The sequence below is a fragment of the Microtus ochrogaster genome, chromosome 15 (assembly GCF_000317375.1).
Source record: "Microtus ochrogaster isolate Prairie Vole_2 chromosome 15, MicOch1.0, whole genome shotgun sequence".
Lineage (NCBI taxonomy): Eukaryota > Metazoa > Chordata > Mammalia > Rodentia > Cricetidae > Microtus > Microtus ochrogaster.
The window spans coordinates 43,245,857-43,267,422 of NC_022017.1; the positions used below are offsets into that span (position 1 = coordinate 43,245,857).

The following is a 21,566-nucleotide window of genomic DNA, read 5'->3' on the forward strand; positions in this document are numbered from 1 at the left end:
CTGTACACATAGGGCACACACAAATATACTCAGGAGTACATATATACACATGAAACAAAAACATTTAAAGAGAAAGACCAGAAGAGAGGTCATTGAAAGTTCGCATCATGTCAGGGGTATCCCAGAGACCATGCCCACCACCCCCATCCCACACCTGCTGCCCAAACAGCACAGCCTATTTTGCCATTGCTCTTGATTGTTTACCACAACTTGATGGTAAGATCCTATTGCTGAAAACATCATACCAGAAGTGTTATGTAGGCTGCTGGGGTGAAATGCCATCAGCAGTCTCACCGCACTGTGAACACGTGAGCTACAATAAAGACCAGCCTGACACAGACAAACATAATGAAGCAATAGCAGCAGAGACCTTATGGAGATAATAAACCACATTGTGGTTGGATTTAAGGCCCACCCCACAGGAAGAAACTCATATTCGATGCTGTAAATCTGACCAAAAATCCATGGCCAGGGAACTCATATGCCCCAGGGATGAACTATTATTTTGTTAAGTGAACATGGCATCTAGTTATCCTCTAAATATGTATCTCTGTACCATAGATTGGTGCATCTCTTAGAAGTTAGCAGAGATGCTTCTCTCTGAGTGGATGGTGATTAACACAAACTCACTTGTCCAAGTGCAGAAAATAAATGTGTGTGGAGTGCTCATCTGTATCACACACGCCCACACAAAGGTTCACACACACACATTAAGGTTCACACACATTAAGGTTCACACACACACACATACTCACAGCTCATGGGACATTATGGAAGAAGGTGGTGGAAAGATTCTAAGATCCGGAGGTAGAACAGGACCAAACAGTGTCTTCTGGACAGGATGAGACCACCGCACCCCTGAATTCACAACGGCTGTCTGCCTAAGTCCAGCACAGAGAGAGGTGTTCCCAGCCCCCACCCCCAGCTGAGAGTTAATGACAGTTGAGGGTTGGCTGCTGAGGGAAGGACAGTCCATTTCCTTAGGGGTACAGCACCCAGGACGTCAGTTATGCACCAATGGATGGCCTCACACCCCTGAGTGATGCGCAACACAAATGGAGCTCCGTGGGGAATTTAAAAAAAATAGGTGCTAGAGGGTGGGGAGTAGGAAGTACATATGAACAAAGTACATTGTATGTGTATGTATGTATAAGATTCTATTTTTAGAAATACCTCTGCACAGCCCCTTCCCCAAAAGTTTTTCCCATGATGCTTAAGACTGGTGTTAGTCACACATATGTATTGGGTACTGCCCACAAATATCAACACTAAATAAATGGGATTCTATTAATATGTATGCTTTACATTTTATGTGTCAACTAAAGGTCTAAAAATAATTTAGAATTCTTTTCTCATGATATTCATAATAAAACAAGTTGTAAGTCATTCCAGTCTTATTTCTAATCTTGTTTCATTCATCTTTGCATTTTCTTAGTACACAAACATATCTGATAATTTAAATTTTTCCCCATCCCTTTAAACGTGACTATCTCTTATTTGATGCTTTAGACTGATTTTTGGCAGACTTTAATTCTATTGTCAGGTCAGTAGTGGTGGTTTAAGTGGGGTACATGTGTCATTTCTAGCTGTGGGAACCATTGCTTCCAGCAATTCAGTAATAGTCTAAATTATGAAATAGATTGTATAGTATCCAGGTTTTACCTTAGAATCTATTGGTAGGGGACAGAACTGTTTGCTCATGCATATATAAATAATATATATGCTTTGTCTGCATTAACCGGGAGGGCTAAACACTGACCACAGTCAAAGCGGAATGAGCGTTCTACTTTGTGCATGCACCTTAATAAAATACAAGGCTTTAAGAGTTCTGATTGGAGAACAATGAGTTTTTGCTCACGGCAGGAAGCCATTAAAATCACAGAGATGAAAAACAAATAATCCATGAAAAAACTAAGAGGCTTGCTTGCAACCCAAATCGCTGGACATGAAGATGAAAGATTATTCGCAATTGGCAGATGGCTTCGCTGAGCAGAGGAATCTGGTAGTAAAAGAAAAAAGCAAACCCAACCACCCCATCATCTCACTGGGATACTGTAGAGAAACTGAACCAGAGACTGGAGTAAGACAGGGAACCTATGCTCTATGCAAACTTTTTTTTCTTTTTTTTTTTTTTGTAATTTTAAACATTTTTATCAGCTGATAACCTCATGTGTTTTATGGTACTCAATCCCCCAACTCTTCTCATATCTTTGGTATAGAAAGCAGGCTGACTAAGCTTCTAGGAGCAGGCCAGTAAGCAGCACTCCGCTGTCCCTGCATTAGCTCCTGCCTTGTAAGAGTTCCTTCCCTGCTTCCCGCAGCAATGGCCTGTATTGTCACAACAGCAAGGACCACCAGGCCAGGGTGGCACTACCCACGGTAAGCTGGGTCCACCTACATCAATCACTAATTAGAAAATGTTCCCACAGACGTGCTCACAGGCCAATCTGGTGGGGGCATTTTCTCAACTGAGGTTCCCTTTTCCCAAATGACACAAAACTAGCCAGCACAGAGACATGAAATCTATGACCTGGCAATTTCCCTGGAAATCTGATATAAGGACATTTAAAAGTTAGTTGAAAAAGTACAGGAAAGTCAGGCTGAAAAGCACAGGTGTATTTAATATTAAGAACAAAAGTCTCAAAAAATTAGACACTCTCCATGATAACTTGATCAACACCACAGTTTATTTGTAAACATGTTATTTGTGTCAATAATCAAATTGACAAGACTTTATACAATTTTATTGTATAATATTAACATCATAACAGAAAACAATCCACTGTATTGAGTTACAGTTTTGGTACTTCAAAATCCTTTAATACAAAGTGTATTTGAAACACTGAACATAAAAAATGAAAGGTGAATGGCGGAGAAAACAAAACACCCAGAAGAGAAATCACTTCCCTCAAACAAACACAAACCATCTGGTTACATATTTTAAACAAGAAAGGCTCTAAGGCAGCGGTTCTCAACCTTCCTAATGTTGTGACCCTTTAATACAGTGCCTCATGTTGTAGTGACCCACAACTATACAATTACTCTTGTTGCTACTTCAGAACTGTAATTTTGCTACTGTTATAAACTGTAATGTGAATATCGGATATGTGACCTCTGGGAAGGGGTCATGACCCACAGGTTGAGAACCGCTGTTCTAAGAATTAACTGCCCCTAACTTCTTTAGACACATCTGTGAGGTGAAACTGGGCCCCACTAAACTGTATGCCCTTTTTGATATTAGCAGCTCTTTTCTCTTGGTTTCTAAATGTTTGCTTGCTTTGTTCAAGTTACAGTAAGAGTGAGGCATGGAAAGGAGGGGGGTGCAAAGCCAAATGAAATTAAACATGTGCAAAGTAACAAGCTACAACCTCTATCCATTTTCTTTGGCAAAGAACAGAGTCTATGTACATTTATCTATTTTTAATCGACTTCACAGAGGTGTCTATCTCTGCACGAGCTAACATGAGTGGAACAGGTCATATTCATAAAGCAAAGCACAAACACTCACAGCATCTTAGCTGCTCTAAAAATGCAAAGAATTCCCTTACGAGAGAGGGGACATCAGCTGGGAACCTGACAGTTTCACTCTCCCCATTCACACAAGAAACTAGAGATGAAACATATCTTTTTAGAACTGTCCCTGAAGTTCATGATCATGGTTAGGTTCCATCTCTTCCTTCAGTGTTTCGCAAAGGAATTATAGCAGCAAATCACTCCCATATTTTAAGCTATAAACTCAGCAATAACTGGACTCATTGTCGTAACTACAACTGTTCAATTCTTTATTAGTGTACATATCAGTAGAGTTGGCGTTCGACTGCTAATACAAGGATAAATACCTACAGGAAACTCAAACAAAGCAAATGAGATTACAAAGCCCTGATCAAAAGAAATACTCTCACCTTGCAGTTGAAGCTGGCAAAGTCACACACACACACACATATAACCAGCAGCACTAGGAATGTACAGTATCAGTTATTGGAAAAATAAACAAGTGATTCACAGTCATAGAAATCATTTTAATATTACTATGTACTTTTCCTTCTACAGACAAACATGACATACACAGTTCTACCTTATACAAGACAAAGTAGAAAACTAAACATTACTGCATTTACTCCAAACACAGCACTAACTGTGCTACAAGTAACCTGGTCCAAAATATTCAATTCTACAGATAGGCCATGGTATTAAATACATGGCCACTTTAACAGTTTCAAGAAAGGCATATACTTCCAGAAGTTTGTTAAATACACAAATTTCAGTTGCATAAATAACAAAAGCCATGAGCAAAACTGTTAGGTTCAAACATTCTCAAACAGTCTAATGCTTCGAGTGTTCCAGGTACACTGCTTGACCAGTTAGCTTGGTTAGTTAGTTTCACACCAGCAAGCTAACAGGCACCCTCTAGGGGAGTTCAATTAACACTGCACAACCCAAGGAAGGTGACCTGAAAAGTCTACATGTGTGGTTCCACATAGTCTGACATCTGAGACACTTAAAGAACTAACTCCTAAAGAAGCACATGAAGCTATTCAGTGCTTCCCCACTGTCCCAGAACTGTGTCCCAGACTTTGGGTCCAGGTGCTACGTATGCAGAATCGCCTTCCCATGGAGCTGAGCCCAAAGACAGCACTGCTGCTACTGTGCAATTCCCAATCCCAACGCTTGCTTTGAAATCAAAGTCAAGTGTCCTAACAGTTCATTAGTAAAGCTACAAGACAAAATGAGACATGCAACAGCCTCAACTACAGTGGAAAATAAATTCTGTTTTTCCATAGACTCCATGAAAATATAAAGCCCAAAGTTGAGTGACAACAGAAGTCCACATACAAACATCATTTAAAAATAGAATGTTTTTCAAAGCTTTTCATGAGATGTCAATGAATAGTCAGTTACGTTCCCACCACTATGCTGACGAGGAGTCACTATGCATGACTCAACCATGTTTACTTGGCATACATGATTTACAGACATCCACAGGAACCCTTAATGCCCTGGTATAGACCTCTCACTGCTGGGTGCTTGCCACTTTCTAGCGTGACTACCTCAAGAACCAAGAAGCCTGTCAGAAGAAGAGTTCTATCTCCTCCTGTGATCCCCTTAGTGTAGGTAACAAAATATAAAATTAAACCAGGTTTATGTTTTTATGTTAGAAACTAACATATAAAACTACCACTGCAATATTCATAGTGACTGCTTATAAACATAACAGTCATCTAAAGCCTATAAAGTATATCCTTAGTTTTATAAAAGAAATGCAGATTGTCTCAAGGTAAAAATCCAGAGCTGGCTGCTGAAAAGCACTTTGCTGCAGTAAGGTGTGCGACACCACGGCTTCAGAAGATAGGCGCATATTCTGAGCATTTCCTACCAGTGAACACGGCCCGCTCTACAGCAGCAGGACGCTCTGGGTGGCTGACACTATAAAGCCAACATTAAGAAAGGAAAAAGGCAGAACGTGTGAGCAGTAAGTAGTGTAATCAAATTATTGCAGATGGAGATTAGCGATGAGAAGGGAGGAAGGTGAGCGTCCACTCCACTCCGATAAGATGCCATCTTTAAAGATTAAGTTTTTGGCGGGAAGTGGAACTCCCATATCGGCACAGGACGACTGTGAAAGCACACTTGGGAAGCCGGGCTCCGAGTGAAGATCCAGAGCTGAAGCACCTTCCTAAAAATCGAAGTTCACGTTTAGTTTCAGCGAAGAAACAGAACAGATGAAAAACACGTGGACCCAATTACCTGAGAAATGTTCATAGCATGTAAAGTACTAGGGAAGGCAGAGAGAACAAGCAAAAACAATGGCAGATATTAACATGTGCAAAAATGACAAGCACTTACAATAAGCGCTTTTAAAACAATCAGAAACGGCTTATGAGATGATGGGGGGAAATTAGTTCTCAGCAACTGGACCTAGACCAAAGTATCACCTAACAGGAGGCCAATAAAAATGCTGTCACCACACTCCACACCTGAACAGGCTTCCCAGATGAACATGTTCAGACCCACGTTCCCAAGCACGCCTAGTATCCAACCACAGTTCTAACGTGTCCTCCCTGCACACTCTTACCAGGCCCACCCCCCACTTCTTCCCCAGCCTTTCCCATTCAACTCCTCTCGCTAAACAAGCATGAGAATCAGTCTTGACTTTTTCCTACTTACACCCTCATTATTTCTTTTATTTAATTCAGCAAGTTTTATAAATCTATCTTCAGAACATAGTTCAATGATTCAGCATTCACCATAGCCAAGGCTAGTGGATTCTTCCAAAGTGGTGCACAGTATGGAGAATCTCAGAACGTCACCACTGTCTATGAATCCTTACGTTATACTTTTGTATAACTGGTGTGATGGTCCATGTACAGTACACAGCCCTTCACTAGGAGCACACGCACTTTTTAGTCAAAAGAATGCTCAGTCACAGCACATCTTCCTCGGGCATCTGACTGATCCTGCCTCTAGCCTGTGCCTCTCCAAAACCAGCACACAGTTACAAGCCTGCCCAAATAGTCTCTCCCTTCACCAGCCTTTGGCCATGGCTCTTGGCATTTGATATAAACATGAGCTCTTCCACAAGCTCAGGAAGGCCCGCCCCTCTTCAACCTCACCTGCTGTCACTTTCCTTTTTTTAGGGTACTTCTACCATCCGGTTGCCTTTTGCTCCTGTGTGCCAGCGCTGTCCTGACACTAGGATCCCTGCACCTCCTGCCTGTCTGTAACATTCTCTTCTGCCCCACAGGCTTCAGTTTACATACTAATCTTTTAAGGTCAGGGCCTCCTTCAGACCCTATCAGAGTACAGCTCCCTCAAAGCACAGACTGAAATCTGTAATTACAAACAGTAATGTTTGGCTGAGTCTACACAATACCACATGCTTCACTAATGTCTTCTACATCAGATTCCGTGACACTTGGTAAAGGGCCTGGCATAGGGTAGACTCCAGTATTTATTGAATGAATGAAAAAAACCTCTAAAATAGTGTGCTGTGGGACCGTGGTCTGTATTCTGTCAATTATATTTTAAATAAACGCTGATTGGTCAGTAACCAGGCAGGAAGTATAGGTAGGACAACTAGACAGAAAGTAGAGGCGGGTCAATGAGAACAAGAGGATTCTGGGAAGAGGAAAGCTTTCTGCAGTCCTTTACCCAGCCACAGAAGAAACAAGATGTGACTGCCTCACCGAATAAGGTACTGAGCCATGTGGCTAGCACAGACAAAAAATAACGGGTTAATATATGTTATAAGAGTTAATAAGAAGCCTGAGCTAATGGGCCAATCAGTCTATAACTAATGTAGACCTCTGGGTGATTTCGTTGGGACTTAATGATTTCGAGAACCAGGCAGGACAGAAAACCACAGTCAACAATATTGACTTCAAATTGTTGAATCGGATATTCTGAACAGAAATATTCTATTCTCCAATTTTATTTATGAATCTATAAAGTCTAGGATATCCTAGACTTTTTCTCCACACCATTGACCTTAACTTGCACAACGCCCCCTACCACCCCCGGCAGTGAAGCAGAATCTCATTTTTATTGCATCAGGCAGAAACTTATATAGGGCTGAGATGGGGGGTGGGCGTCTTGGGATGGGGAGAGGTGGAGTAAGGATAAGGGCCAACAATATCCTGCAGAGGGTTTAGGTCGGGCTGTGCTGAGCCACTTATATGTGGACGTTATGGCCAGAGACAGGTCACCAAACTCGAGCTCAGCTCAGGAAGTTACACCGGGCCTCACATGGGACCTCTTGAAGCCCAAAATCTCCCTCTTATGTTTTTATTAGAACATTGGAAAAGATGGTCCATCTTAGTTAATGTCTTAAATCATGCTGATTACATATCTTGCTACTGAGGGGACTCAAAATCAAACAACCAAAAACAAAACAAAAAACTTTCCACATGCTATAAAGCTCCATATCAACACTATTTGCATGTTTTGGATTGGGTTACCTGGAATGAATGAACAAAGTTAAGGACTTGTAGAGAGAGCTTTCTACTGGAATGCAAGAGACTTTGAAGGCTGGAAAAAAAAAAGAGAAAAATATTTTTAACTAAATGTAATGATGAAAAGTAAACTTTTACAAGTTAAATTTTATCATTTTAAGTAACTTATGAATAAATATGCAATGTAATAAAGCCACAAAGTTGTTTAAGTAACTGTGATGCTTTATATCAAAAAATTTTACATTTTAATAGGAGCTAGCTCTATATAAAAAGGAGGCCATTTTGAAATAAAATATCATACTTTAAATCTAAGTTAAAATATAAGTTTATGTGGTGGTTTGAGTAAGAATGGCCCCATATCATTCATATACTTAAATAGTCACCAGGGAGTGGCATTATTTGAGTCAGAACAAGGTTCAAGAATGAAATCTCAGTCCAAGGAGTCGTGTGAGCAGAATTCTGAGTGCTTGTGAGAAAACTCAAAAAAACAAACAAAAGTCTTGTGACCTCTGTTTCCTTAAAACACAGAATTGTTCTTAGAATGTGCTTCTGTGCCCTTCCCAGGGGTGGCCAACAGGAATGAGTTTACTGTAGATCATTTATTATAGCTGGCTAATGCTATTGGTTTATTCACCTCTATGGAAAAACATGTTTTCCCACATGCAGCCTGTCCTTGTGATTGTATACAGCTTGAGCTCATGAAAACTTTACGTGTGTGATTCTTAACCCGCAGAGTACAAACTGATGCTCTGAATAAAGCTGGCTATTGCAGAGACTTCTGTCACCGCCCAGGTTCGCACCATCAATTAGAATGGTAAGGGGTGTGAAAGGGTAAGAAGGTGAGGAGCTGCTGAAGTGTGTCACTGCGGGTGCGTTCACCAGGATGCTGCTCCCGTCCACTTCTCCAGCACTGTGACTGCGACCGCGCTCCCCGCCATGAGCACAATGGACTAAGCCTCTGAAACTGTAAGCCAGCCCTCAATTAAATGTTTTCCTTTATAAGAGCTGCTGTGCTCACGGTGTCTCTTCACAGCAAACAGAACAGTGACCAAGACAGAAGTTGGTACCAGGAAGTTATTTTTTCCAAAAGAACTATTTAAACTGTTAAAACATTTTAGCTATTTAAACATACAAATATTAAATAAAACAAGCTTAAGTCTCTGACACATTTAACACAACTTACCCATACATAACTTTCCAGATGTGAATTAGTACAAATTATAGTGATAATCTTTGAAGTTTCATACTTAAAAAGTACTTATGCTTTTAGAAACACGGTTTTATTGGAATATATATATATATATATATATATATATGCATTCTGATTACTCTCTACTCATACCTTCCTCCCTATCACTCTTCTCTCCTTTCCATCTTTATCAATCCTCTCTCAATCCCTACCTGTTCCTTTCCCAATTTCGTGACTTTGGTAACTCATTAAGTTTACCTAGGGCCATCTGTGCAACCACTGAACTGTAACTAAACGCAGGAGCCTGGAGGGGCCACCAGCTGGTACACAATGAAGGCAATGCTTTCCCTCTCCCTGAATCTATCAGCAGTAAACAGCCCAACAGTGAAGGGTGGGACCCTCTCTGCTCCTCTTCCATCTATGCTTGACTGTTGATGGGTTCATCCTTTTACAAAAACAGTGCAGATATCTAAAATGATATGCCATCAATTGTGATTACAATGGCTGTCTTGCCCAAGAGATGATATTTTATATTCAGTTCTCTTCTTCAACATTCCTTGACCCTTCGGAGCTATAAATCTGGTTACTATAAATCTGATCAAAAACCACAGCAGAAGAAAGTACAGGTCTTAGAGAAGAGTGACTACTGCTTAGTGAACAGGCAGTGTCAAGATCCTCTTATACCCACAGACATATGCTGCACCCAGCCTTAAAATCGCAGAAGTTTCTCTTCCCAGAAATAGTAGTGCACGCCAAAATTCGTGGGTGCAGAGAATAAGTAACAGACGGGTCTCAGCCCCAAACTAGTATTTATACTTTTATTTCTACATGCTATTTTAGAGAATGATTGTTGACATTATCAGTTGAACACTCTTTTACTTTAGAAGTCAACTAATTTAAGTTTATCTGCTGGCCAACTTTGTTTTCCCAAGTTTAAAAAAAGAGGACTCTATGAGTATCTCTCTTTCGAACCACCCTTTGTGACAACTGGGCTCAGTAACTCTTTCCTTCATTGCCTTAGGAGCCACTCCCTAAGGACTGGAGCTGCCATGAGAGCTGCCTACCTCTCTGAAAAGCAAAACATAAATTTTTTTTTCTTTTTAGTTTTTCGAGACAGGGTTTCTCTGTAGCTTTGGAGCCTGTCCTGGCACTAGTTCTTGTAGACCAGGCTGGCCTAGAACTCACAGAGATCCGCCTGCCTCTGCCTCCTGAGTGCTGGGATTAAAGGTGTGCGCCACCACTGCCTGGCGCAAAACATGAATTTTAAAACAATATATAAGATAGACAAAAAATTTAGAAAGTCACCAGAATTCTAACATAAGTTAGCTGGAGTAGGTGTAGCCTTGTTGGAGGAAGTATGTCACTGTGGGGGTGGGCTTTGAGGTCTCCTATGCTCAAGCTATACCCATTGAGTCAGACCACTTTCTGTTACCCGCATATAAAGATATAGAACTCTCAGTTCCTTCCCTAGCACCATGTCTACCTGCATGTTGCCATGTCCCACCATGATGATAATGGACTGAACCTCTGAACGGTAAGCCACCCAATTAAATAAATGTTTTCCTTTGGAAAAGTTGCCATGGTCATGGTGTCTCTTCACAGTAATTGAAATCCTAAGACAATGTTTGGATTAACAAAGATTCAAGCTAGAGAAACAGAGATGCCAGCCTAAAAACTAAGATGGAGAAGATGGCCCCTTACCTCTCTTTTCTGCAAAGGCCATGTGTTGCTATTTTCTGACAAACTTTTCGGTTTAATTCAGAACTGAACAACGGAATCCCAAAACATAGCTCAAGAGGAACCCAATCTGCTTCAGCTGTGGTTCCTAAAAACAACACAGACAGACTGAAAATTATATACTTACATATTCTGTATGAGCAGCAACGTCTTCTAAACTGAGCCCCCTAGAGCCCTCCTACCCTCGTGGCACCCACTAGTGAATTAGACCAGGGATGGACTTAAACAGGGTCATCAATCTCAAAGTGGAAGAGAATGTCTTTTGATTATGTACATATGTCTGGGGAAAAGATACATAGCTTTTCATTAAATGTTCCAGATAATCATTTGCTCAAAAGGGATATAAGAGGACATCTGCAAGATGATAAAATGAATCTGAGTATTTATCATAAAAATAATGAAACTGAAGTCACTGTTCTCAGCTATATTATTTCAATTATTCTAAATGTATGAACATGTTTCTTAGAAGTACCACATTAACACAAAAGTCCACTAGAAATAATAAAACAACATGCAAATAGTTTAGCAGAAAAGGTAAGCCCCAGAAAGACACCTAATAAAGTTGCAGAAGATTTTTAACATCTTACCAGAGTTTTGTTTTATTGCTGAATCTATAGTAGCTTCCTCAATGACCATTTCAAATGACTCTGTACTCCCATTTACATCTGAGCCAGAAGCTAAATCAGGTTCGCCTGATGATTTAAAGGATATAACACTGAGGATTCTAGTACTCAGCAGAAGTCAATACAAAGAGAACTCCAAGAAATAATGACAGAAAAATAAAAAAAAATCAATTATCAAACAATAAAAAAGTAAAATTAAAAGAAGAAAAAAAAATCTGTTAAGGGCAGCCCAAGACACAACAGCTCTCCACAGTCAGCCACATAATCTATATAGAGTTGCGACCAAATGTTGTTACACAGATACCATTTACTCTTTCTCCCTTCTCATTAAATGATTTTAAAAATGGAAAATAGGTTAAAAAGATGACTCATCTTTGGTTTAAGCGGTAGACATCTAATAAACATCTAGAGAAAGTTTGTGAGTGTGAAAAGGATGTGACTGATACCCAGTGATACTCTTGGTCGCCATCAATACTAAGTATCTTACCAAATGTGTAAAATTTCCCAAGGGTAAAATCAACCATGACCTAAAAAATCCAAAGTCACAAAGCAGAACACAAGTTCAGACTTCTACTTCCTTTATCCCTAAGGTCATGCCCAGAAACACGCAGTCTAAATGTCCTTCAAACTTCCTTTCTGACCCCTCTCTCCTTCAGAAACACACAGTCTAAATGTCCTTCAAACTTCCTTTCTGAACCCCTCTCCTTCAGAAACACACAGTCTAAATGTCCTTCAAACTTCCTTTCTGAACCTCTCTCCTTCAGCAATGAGACCCTAGCGACCTCCTGCACTCATCTATTCACCAACAACGCCCCTCTTTCGGCTAAAAGGAACCACACTATTTTCTGCTTCCTAATTCCCTTAAAACAACAACAAAAACAAACAAACAACAACAAAAAACCCCAGCAATCACCTTTTGACTAACTTCTCACTTTTCAAAGTTCAGTTCAAACTCTGTCTTCTTTAAGATGCATTCCCCATGGCTCCCGAGGTTGAGATAGCCTTCTCTGTCTCCCACGTATACACCCTCTCAGCTTTTAACTATGCAGTACAGACAGATTCATTAATTTTCCCTAGTCAGGTTTTACTCTTTGAACTAAAATTAAACTTAAAAAATTAAATGATTTCAGAACTTAAAACAGTTAATTGCTGTTTAAACATCTGTGGAATAAATGAATTTAAAAACTGAACTGTAGTACACCCACCCGAAACTCAAAAGGAGACACTGGCTGACCACTAACCACACTTCCTTGGGATTTTAAACTGAAAGAATCATGAATACAGTCAACCAGTGACAGTCACTTGATATTTCCAGGGTCGGTGATGAGAGCTGGCACCATGGCAAGCAAAGCTATATACAGCACCATCCAGAGCAGAAACAACTGCTAAGCAAGAGCTGATCCGCTATGGACATAAAGGACGATCTAGAGGCAGAAGAAGGAAGAAAAACTACACGGGAAATGCTTGCAATGTGTGCTTTAAGGCATCAAGATTCAGACTCAACTGAGAACTAAAAAAGAAGGGGGGCTGAAGAGAAAGGTAAGTAAACCCGGGTACATAGTCACAAGAAAAATGCTAACTACTAGGATCTGACTTGGGTTCGAGTCCCAGCACCTACATAGACTCACAATTGCCTTCAACTCCAATTCCACAGGAACCAACATTGTCTTCTAGCTTCCCCCAGCACCCAGCTATAGTGCACACATATATACACATACAACTTGTTTTCAAAAACAAAGGAGACAGAAATTAATATAAGAGTCATTTCCAGGATGGAGAGGGGAGGACCTTGGACTTCCCACAAGGCAGAGAACCCTGACTGCTCTTTGGACTAGAGAGGGAGGGGGAGGGAAATGGGAGGAGGGGGAAAGGAGTGGAGGGAGGGGGAGGTAAATGGGAGGCGGGGAGGAGGCAGAAATTTTTTCAATTAAAAAAAAAAGTCATTTCCAAAGTTTAATTTGTAGAATCTATAAATTATTAAGCCTATTTTGGAAATGTTTTAAAATCATCACTTCCTAAAGCTAATTTGATTCAATGTCTATGAACATAGAGCCAACAGCCTTTCTGTATCCCACACAAGGTCATGTTCTTATCTCCTCATGAAAACTATTAAGTAACTCAACATTTCCACAGAGGTTTGCTGTGGTTTACACATAAAGACCGTGCTAAACTCAAATCCAGTTGTTTTATCCAGAGACCCAAACAGTGACTGACCTCTCTCATCAGAAGCGTCACTGAGCTTTCTACTTGTGAGCTGGCTAGAAGCATTCAACATGGTGACATAGCCACAGAAATGTTGTAAGTCCACTTTGTTCCTCAAAATCTGCAGTGCTTTATGAACACCCATACTGGCACGGGTAAACTCTAGGAACAAACCAATAACAATACATTAATGAAGCTTTATCATACAACATAACACCAAAAAACTAATGCATATTTTACTATTTCTGAACTACTTTTAAACATTAAATAAGACCATTCCAATGAAAAATTATAAGATAGTTCTTTTCTGTAAACATTTCATCAAGATGCCACACAAGCTCCCACTAATCAGTTCTTGAGCTTTTGCAAAACAAAAGATCCTGATGTCAGTGTCTGGCATCTTCAAGACTAAAATTTTGTCCTTAGAATTTAGAGAACTAGGGGGCTGGAGAGATGGCTCAGCAGTTAAGAGCATTGCCTGCTCTTCCAAAGGTCCTGAGTTCAATTCCCAGCAACCACATGGTGGCTCACAACCACCTGAAATGAGATCTGATGCCCTCTTCTAGCTGCAGGCAGACACACAGACAGATTATTGTATACATAATAAATAAATAAATATTTAGAGAACTAGAGGACTAAAGAACAAGGTCATCTACGCGCACGCACACACACACACATAGAACCATGTGCACACAGCATAAACTTTGCCTCAAGTACTCTGAAAAAGAATGTGTTAAACTCTCCAAGCATAAATTGTTCCTGTAGCTTGTCTTCTCTCCCAGTCTCTAAATAAACCAACGATAAAAGAAAACGACTAAAAGGCTCCACATATAGAAAATCTTCCCCTAGAAAATTATGATGTGCATACTCTCTTCATCTCTAAGGCACACGGGCCTTTCAAAGGTTCTAACTGGCTAACAGTTCATTGGCAGAAACTCACACAACTGAAAACTACCTTCTGCCAACTCTTTAGCGGCAAAATGGTAAAAACACAGAATTTAAAAATTTTAAGAACACACACTTCCTGTCAGTTTCCACCAATTATTGTCAGGAATAATGATAAAGTCAAATGGATAGAATTCAAAAGGTACCTCCTTGCAGCTCTGCTTCATCGAATGGAAACGGTATATGGACAATTTCTCCTACCCCATGTAAACCATGTCCCTACAAACAGAAAGAAATGCACGTGTGGAAAGGTGTATGAGAAACCAACATTTCTAATAACTGAAGACAATAAAGAAAGTTGTGGCACATTCTACAATGATATTTTATCGAGATGCCTTTGGCAATCTTGTATTTTTCACTTCTTGGACAGTATTTTTCAAACAGAATAGGAAAAGAGAAAGGAATTAAGAAGGCTAACTAATTAACTAACAGGCAAACCAGACAGGCCTGAGCCAAGTGAGAACTGGAGTGCATGCTCATAGCTCAACCACAGTTCTGAGGAAAACAGGAAGGCAAAGACTCTAACTGGGATACAAAACTCAAACTCCTGGGGGCTGGAGAGATGGCTCAGTGGTTAAGAGCATTGCCTGCTCTTCCAAAGGTCCTGAGTTCAATTCCTGGCAACCACATGATGGCTCACAACCATCTAGAATGAGGTCTGGTGCCCTCTTCTGGCCTGCAGACATACACACAGACAGAATATTGTATACATAATAAATAAATAAATATTTAAAAAAAAAAAAACTCAAACTCCTACAAGGAAAGGTTAGGCTTCCAGAGATACTTGCTAATAATTACATATACCAGAGCAACCAAAATGCCTCACAACAGAAGACTGGTTAAAATTATGGTATATATTTTCAGTTCAGCTGCAAAAATGAAAGGAGAACTCTCTACAGTCTCAACTGGATCTCAAATCACCAAACAAAGAAGTACAGGGAACATCTAGCTTGCATCCGCACATCGGACACAGCTGAAGATAAAGGAATCATCTTACATGAAAGACGAGATTTGGAAACTAGGTAGAGAGGATGAAAAGGAAAGTGACTTTTCTCTGTGCATCTTTACTGCTTTATCACTGAAGTGTGTGAGTGACTTAAAACATTTAAAACCCATTTCCTCTGTTGGGGCACGGTTTGTCCCCTCATCTCCAGAACCAGGAATGAGTTACTTCTTTCTGAGTTCTTGGCTAATGGAGTCCCACAGATCCCCAAATATAACAAGTTACCACCAATGCTCTTGGTTACCCTCTAGAAACTGACATGAGACCCTATTGCTGAAGATACTACTTACTTAAATCATAGAGCATTGAAAACCCAAGTGGGTACAGACCCAGAAGTTTCAGCTCTACTGGAAAGGGCTATACACCAAAAGATCCTTACCCAGATGTGAATACTGGGGGTTACAGTAATGACTTGCCAGGCATGACATGCCCACTGGTCCAATAGTGTCACAAATGTTAGGGCGTAACCAACCATTTTCTGATTGGATTTAAGTCCTGCTTCATGAAATGGAACCTATACTTGGCACTGTTAATGTGGTCAAGAGACCAAGGTCACAGACTTTAGGAGAGAAATATCACTTTGCTAAATGATTAATAGTAACAAAACAACTCCTTTGACTTTAATGCATATCCATACAAATCAGTGCCTCTCCCAACCCTCAGAAACAACTTCTTGCAGTAGATGGCAGTAACAAGAAGACTCTAAACCAGCCAATGTGAGAGAATAAAGACTTTGGAGGCTCAGTCCTAAGTGGGACATACATATTACACACCTCCCTTCAAGATTCAGTGATCTATGTGAAAAAGGGGTTGGTAAGAGCTAGAGGTGGTGAATGACTTTAAGGAAACAGTGTTTTCCTTATACAACAGGGCAGTTGCAGATATAAAAGCACAGCAATTGTTAGAGCATGCAAGAAACCACATTACAAATTATTCATCTATCACATTCAATTAATCATTTGTTTCAAAATTTTGTCTTGAGTTCCCAGAGTTTAAAGTGGCATAAGAACAATAAACATGAAAATTTTAATCTTATATTAACATATATCCAGCATTATTATAATGGAGAATTTAAGTAAATATTTGGGATATATACATTTTTTTTAACCCTCAAAGGAGACCTATTATTTAAACTAAAGAAATACTGATGTAGTTGAGCGTGGTGTTGTGTCGGTTTGTTTTTTACTATCGACCTGACACAACATAAAGTCACCTTGGAAAAAGAAACCTCAAGTGAAGGACGGCCTCCACCAAACTGGGGCATTTTCTTGACTGCTAACTGATGTAGGCGGGCCCGGCCCACTGTGTAAGAAAGCTTGCTGAACACAGACAGTGAGCAAGTCAGTACTCAGTGTTTCCCTATGTCCTCCTTTTGTTCTTGCCCTGACTTTCCTCAATGATGGACTGTGACCTGGAAGTGTAACCCAAATAAACCCTTGCCTCCCCCAAGTTGCTTTTGGTCAGTGTGTTTAATCACAGCAACAGAAAAGCAACTAAAACAGATGCAGACACCTGTGATCCCAGATTTGGGAGGCAGAGAAAAGAGGTGCACATCAAGTTAAAAAGGCCACCCCAGGCTATGTAAGTGAGACCCTGTCAAAATGGCACACAAAGGAAGAGTGAAGAAAAGGAAGTGGGAGAGAGAGGAAGGGGGACAGGACCGGTACATCCAAGAAATCACACTCCATTGCAAGCACACCAACTACGAAAGCACACTCATTTAGACAGTTTATAATGTGATTCTGACAGACGTCTCATCTATTCCACAGATATTTATGATTTAACTCAAAACTACAAAGTTGTAAATAAAATTGTAGTTTTATTAAAAATCTTAATTGTAGTATTTTTCAAATTTCAACAAGGGAAATTTTTCTGTAAAGGAGGTATTCTTTTCTAGCAAGAGCAAAACTCGTGAACAGACACTTTACCAGCAAGTGGTTTACCTACAGCAACAGTTTCTATCACGGTCAGACAGGACCGAGGAGACAACTTTGGGAGCACATCAGTGAGGTTAACTGGGATGGGAAGCCACGCCCCATGAGAACAAGCACTCACCTCCCACTAGGGGTAGTGGGTGGTGTGATCAACCTCCTGCCCCCGTTACCACAGCTCCCTGCAGCGCACTTCCCTTCAAGCTGTGAGCTACAACAAACCTTTTCAGGTTGCTTTGGCCTGGCACTTCATTGCAGCAAAGAGGAAAGTAACTAAGAAACCCACCTTTTCCTATTCATATTCTATGATACCAAAACAACAACAGCAAAATATCTATGATTTGCCCTGACTTATTAAATATTACATGTAAAATGGACCTTGGCAATCATGCTTACTTCATAGATAAGGAAAACAACACTCAAAGAGGTGAGTGGTAGGTCACAACGGTAACAAAAGAGGAAGCAATGCCCACAGCTGCCTCACCTCATCACCACCCACCAAACATGACATCCTCACAGCCTGCCCTGTGTCAGGCACAGTGCAAAGCACTTTATGCCAATTATCCATCTCAGGCCATTTCTTCAACAACCTGGGAGAGACAGGGGTTTCTATCACCTCCAACTGACAGCTACATATCGGAATTTAAAGAGGTCATTTACCTTGCCTGAGACAGCAGTCAGCAGTGGAACCGAGAGGTGAATTTGGACAGTCTCACTTAAGTCCGCCTCCAGCACATCCCACCGTTTGTCACCTCCTCTCACCATCCCTACCACACATTTTCCCTAATTTGATGTTCTCAAGGATTCATCTACCACCCATATGCTAATATGCCAGTCATCTCTCTCCTGCAGCCTCTCATTTGAATTTCAGAATATTTTCAATGGCCTGATCCCCAACATGTCCAAAATCCAGCACATCATGGGCCATATATATAAAATGTCCAGAATAAGCTATGCAAATGTAGAGACAGTAATGTTATTTAGGTTTAGGAAGAATGGGGGACAGGGGTTAGAGTGAAAAACAGATGAACAGAACAGGGTTCATTTCTGAGTGGATAAAAATACTCTAAAGTTGAGTTGACAGCTATATAAATCTGCAAATAAACTAAAATCCACTGAACTGTACAATTTAAACTGCTTAATTATACCATGTGAAATACATATCAATAAAGTATTTTTTAAAAAACAAAAGACTGCTGTAGAACAATGAAGCTTCGATTAAAGTGTGGGTTCAAATTCACTTTGTTCTACTACCTCCACAAAAATGGTCCTGCACACGAGTCCTTGCGACTCAACTTTGAAGTAAATGTCATCTAACTACAATTTAGCTGCACACGGACCGTGTGATATAAGTGATAAAAACCTAAATTTACTTTGTTGCAAACGAGACAAAACATACCTGAATTAGCACTGCAGAATGTGTTAAAGCATCATTCAGCATCGTGAGCACGTTTGATGTAGGAACTACCCCGGGATCATGGCCCCAAGAAGTTATAAGTAACCGATCATAACCCTAAAACATAAGAAATGGCACTTTAAAAGAAGAGGAAAATTAAGAAAGTGACCTAATACTGCCCAGCAATTTCTATTTTCCCTTAACACAGCTCACAGTGCTTTTCCAACATGCATGAGGCCCTGGGTTCAATCCTCAACAGAACAGAATGGCATGCAAGAGGAGGAGAAAAACCTCACACACGTACCTGGAATATATCTGGCAGTTTCCGAAGTCTTGTACCTTTGGACAATAAAAGAGATGGTGGTCCTTGCCCAGTGACATGGTAAATATACAACTTAAACCAGACAGAACTCACTTCTGGGATAGCTGGTCCAATATGCTATAATCATAGAACAGGTAAGACAAAGCTATAATACTTATCTAAAGAGTCAAATTTCAAAAATGACCAAGTATAATCTTTTAAGTAGCAAATGCTTCATACATATTTTAATGATAATTTTCTTATGAAGATAAACACTAATTAACCCAGTAAAATAGATTTTTCTTCATACTGGGATTACGAAGACACACCGCTATCACTGCACTGTTGACAGACTGAACTTTGGAGTGGCCTGCCTCGGGCTAAGGCTAGGTGTCATCCCTCCAGCCACAGCACCTTAGTGAAGTTCCTTGCACTCTGAACGTGCCTCACTTGCTCCATCTACAAAGGCACAAGGGAGTAGCCACCACATGAAGATGCTGTGCAGCTGCTTAAATAGTACCTGGTAAATAAGCTCTGCATTACATTAGTAGTTCTCATCATCATCAACCACATGGTGTTTTTTAGAAGCAGGATGATGTCCCCTCCATCTATTTTCCCATTTGTGCCAACAGTTCACAGATTTCTACTGTGTGAACACACTGAGTTAATAGAAGGGAGTGTAAAGAATTATATAAAAGGTTGGTTAAAAGCAAATTCAGGACCATTGCTGTTAACACAAGAACAAAATTTTGGCATGGAGTGAATGATCTGTGGTAGCTAGAGCACACAGGTACCAAAAACAAATTTGGTACCAAAACTCCTTCCTCCCTTCTCTATCACCGAGCCCTGCCCACTGAGGAATCCACGCAGGATGGACTACTGCACAGTAGTATGACCTCCACTCTCTGAAAATGTTACAGGTACATCTTCCTTGCTGAGTATATAAAGACACACATCTTCAAAACCAAAGACCAGTAGTCATTCTGACGAGTTTTATGGTTAACTACAAAGTTTTAGCTTGCAAGGTCTGTCTTTTTTTCTCAGCTAACTTAAGCATCACAACTCTATTATTCTGAAATAGCTGATTATTTTCCTAATTAAATTCATGCAAGCTTTCTGGAGCATTCAAAATGTTCTCTTAAAATACTTCACATGGATATATTTTTAATCTAATGTGTCACAAGTCAACTAGTGATAAACAAGCTAAATATACCAATTACACTTCACAACTTGACTATGGCAGCACCTTACAACAGAAAACTGACCTGTTTCCTTATAAAATAATGACATTCCCATCTGGGTCCTCAAGTGAGTCATTACCTGAGGAGTGCAGCTGCTGACTGGCCGGATCTCATTGGTAAGAGGAGCCATGGAAACAAGCAGTGAGTAATTTTTGTTTAGAACTCTGCTGCAAGTCGCTGGGTCCAAACCAAGAAGGCTTTCACAGCGTAAGAGATCCAGGGGAAAACCTAAGTTACAGTTAAGCACACAGGGAATAAAGATTTGACCATGTGAAACAAAAATGTTGAAGATAAACTGCTGATCACTACTTTAAGACTTGTTTTTTTCCTTTTTATTGAAAATAGGTTATTTCCTCACATAATATTAGTGCCCGCTCCTTCTACTCCTCCTAGTTTCTCCCCAAATCTCCTATCCACATTCACCCCCTTTCTGTCTCTCAGTAGAAAAGAATGGGCTTCTAAGAGATAATAATAAAACGTAACAAAATAAAATATAATAAGACAAAACAAAACCTATCATATCGGAATTGAACAAGACAAAAAGAACAAAAAGAGTCCAAGAGAAGGCATAAGGATCAAAGACTCATGCAGGTGGTGGTGGCGCATGCTTTTAATCCCAGCACTCAGGAGGCAAAGGTAGATGGATCTCTGTGAGTTCAAGGCCAGCCTGGTCTACAAGAGCTAGGTCCAGGACAGGCTCCAAAACTACAGAGAAACCCTGTCTCAAGAAAACAAAAGAGCATTAAAGACCCACTCATTTGCACACTCGGAAATCCCATAAAGACACTAAAACTGCAAGCCATGATATTTATACAGAAGATCTGGCATAGACTTCTGCAGGCCCTGTGCATGCTGCTTCAATCCTTACAATTTTTTAAAGGTACAATAACTACCCTAAAGTACCAAGTTTCTAACAAGACCACCAAGACATTTTTAAGATTTAAAGCTAAAGCTTTTGGTCTAGAAAGATGGCTGTCTTCTAGTGGAGTTTCTCTCTTTGGTCTAGAAAGATGGCTGTCTTCTAGTGGAGTTTCTCTCTTTGGTCTAGA

At 40.2% G+C, this 21,566-nt stretch overlaps 1 protein-coding gene across 1 annotated transcript in view; it reads right to left on the bottom strand.

The window, feature by feature from the left end:
* Positions 1-2,665: 2,665 nt before the first annotated feature.
* Positions 2,666-21,566, bottom strand: part of Fam91a1 (family with sequence similarity 91 member A1) — a 40,283-nt gene continuing 21,382 nt past the window's right edge. The window contains exons 16-24 of the mRNA XM_005354576.2: positions 20,597-20,745; positions 19,280-19,414; positions 18,979-19,092; positions 14,792-14,864; positions 13,713-13,862; positions 11,463-11,567; positions 10,840-10,963; positions 7,956-8,025; positions 2,666-5,674 (exon numbers count right to left, since the gene is read on the bottom strand). Coding sequence (XP_005354633.1) covers positions 5,489-5,674; positions 7,956-8,025; positions 10,840-10,963; positions 11,463-11,567; positions 13,713-13,862; positions 14,792-14,864; positions 18,979-19,092; positions 19,280-19,414; positions 20,597-20,745 — 1,106 coding nt within the window. The 3' untranslated portion in view covers positions 2,666-5,488. The remainder of the gene's footprint in view (positions 5,675-7,955; positions 8,026-10,839; positions 10,964-11,462; positions 11,568-13,712; positions 13,863-14,791; positions 14,865-18,978; positions 19,093-19,279; positions 19,415-20,596; positions 20,746-21,566) is intronic.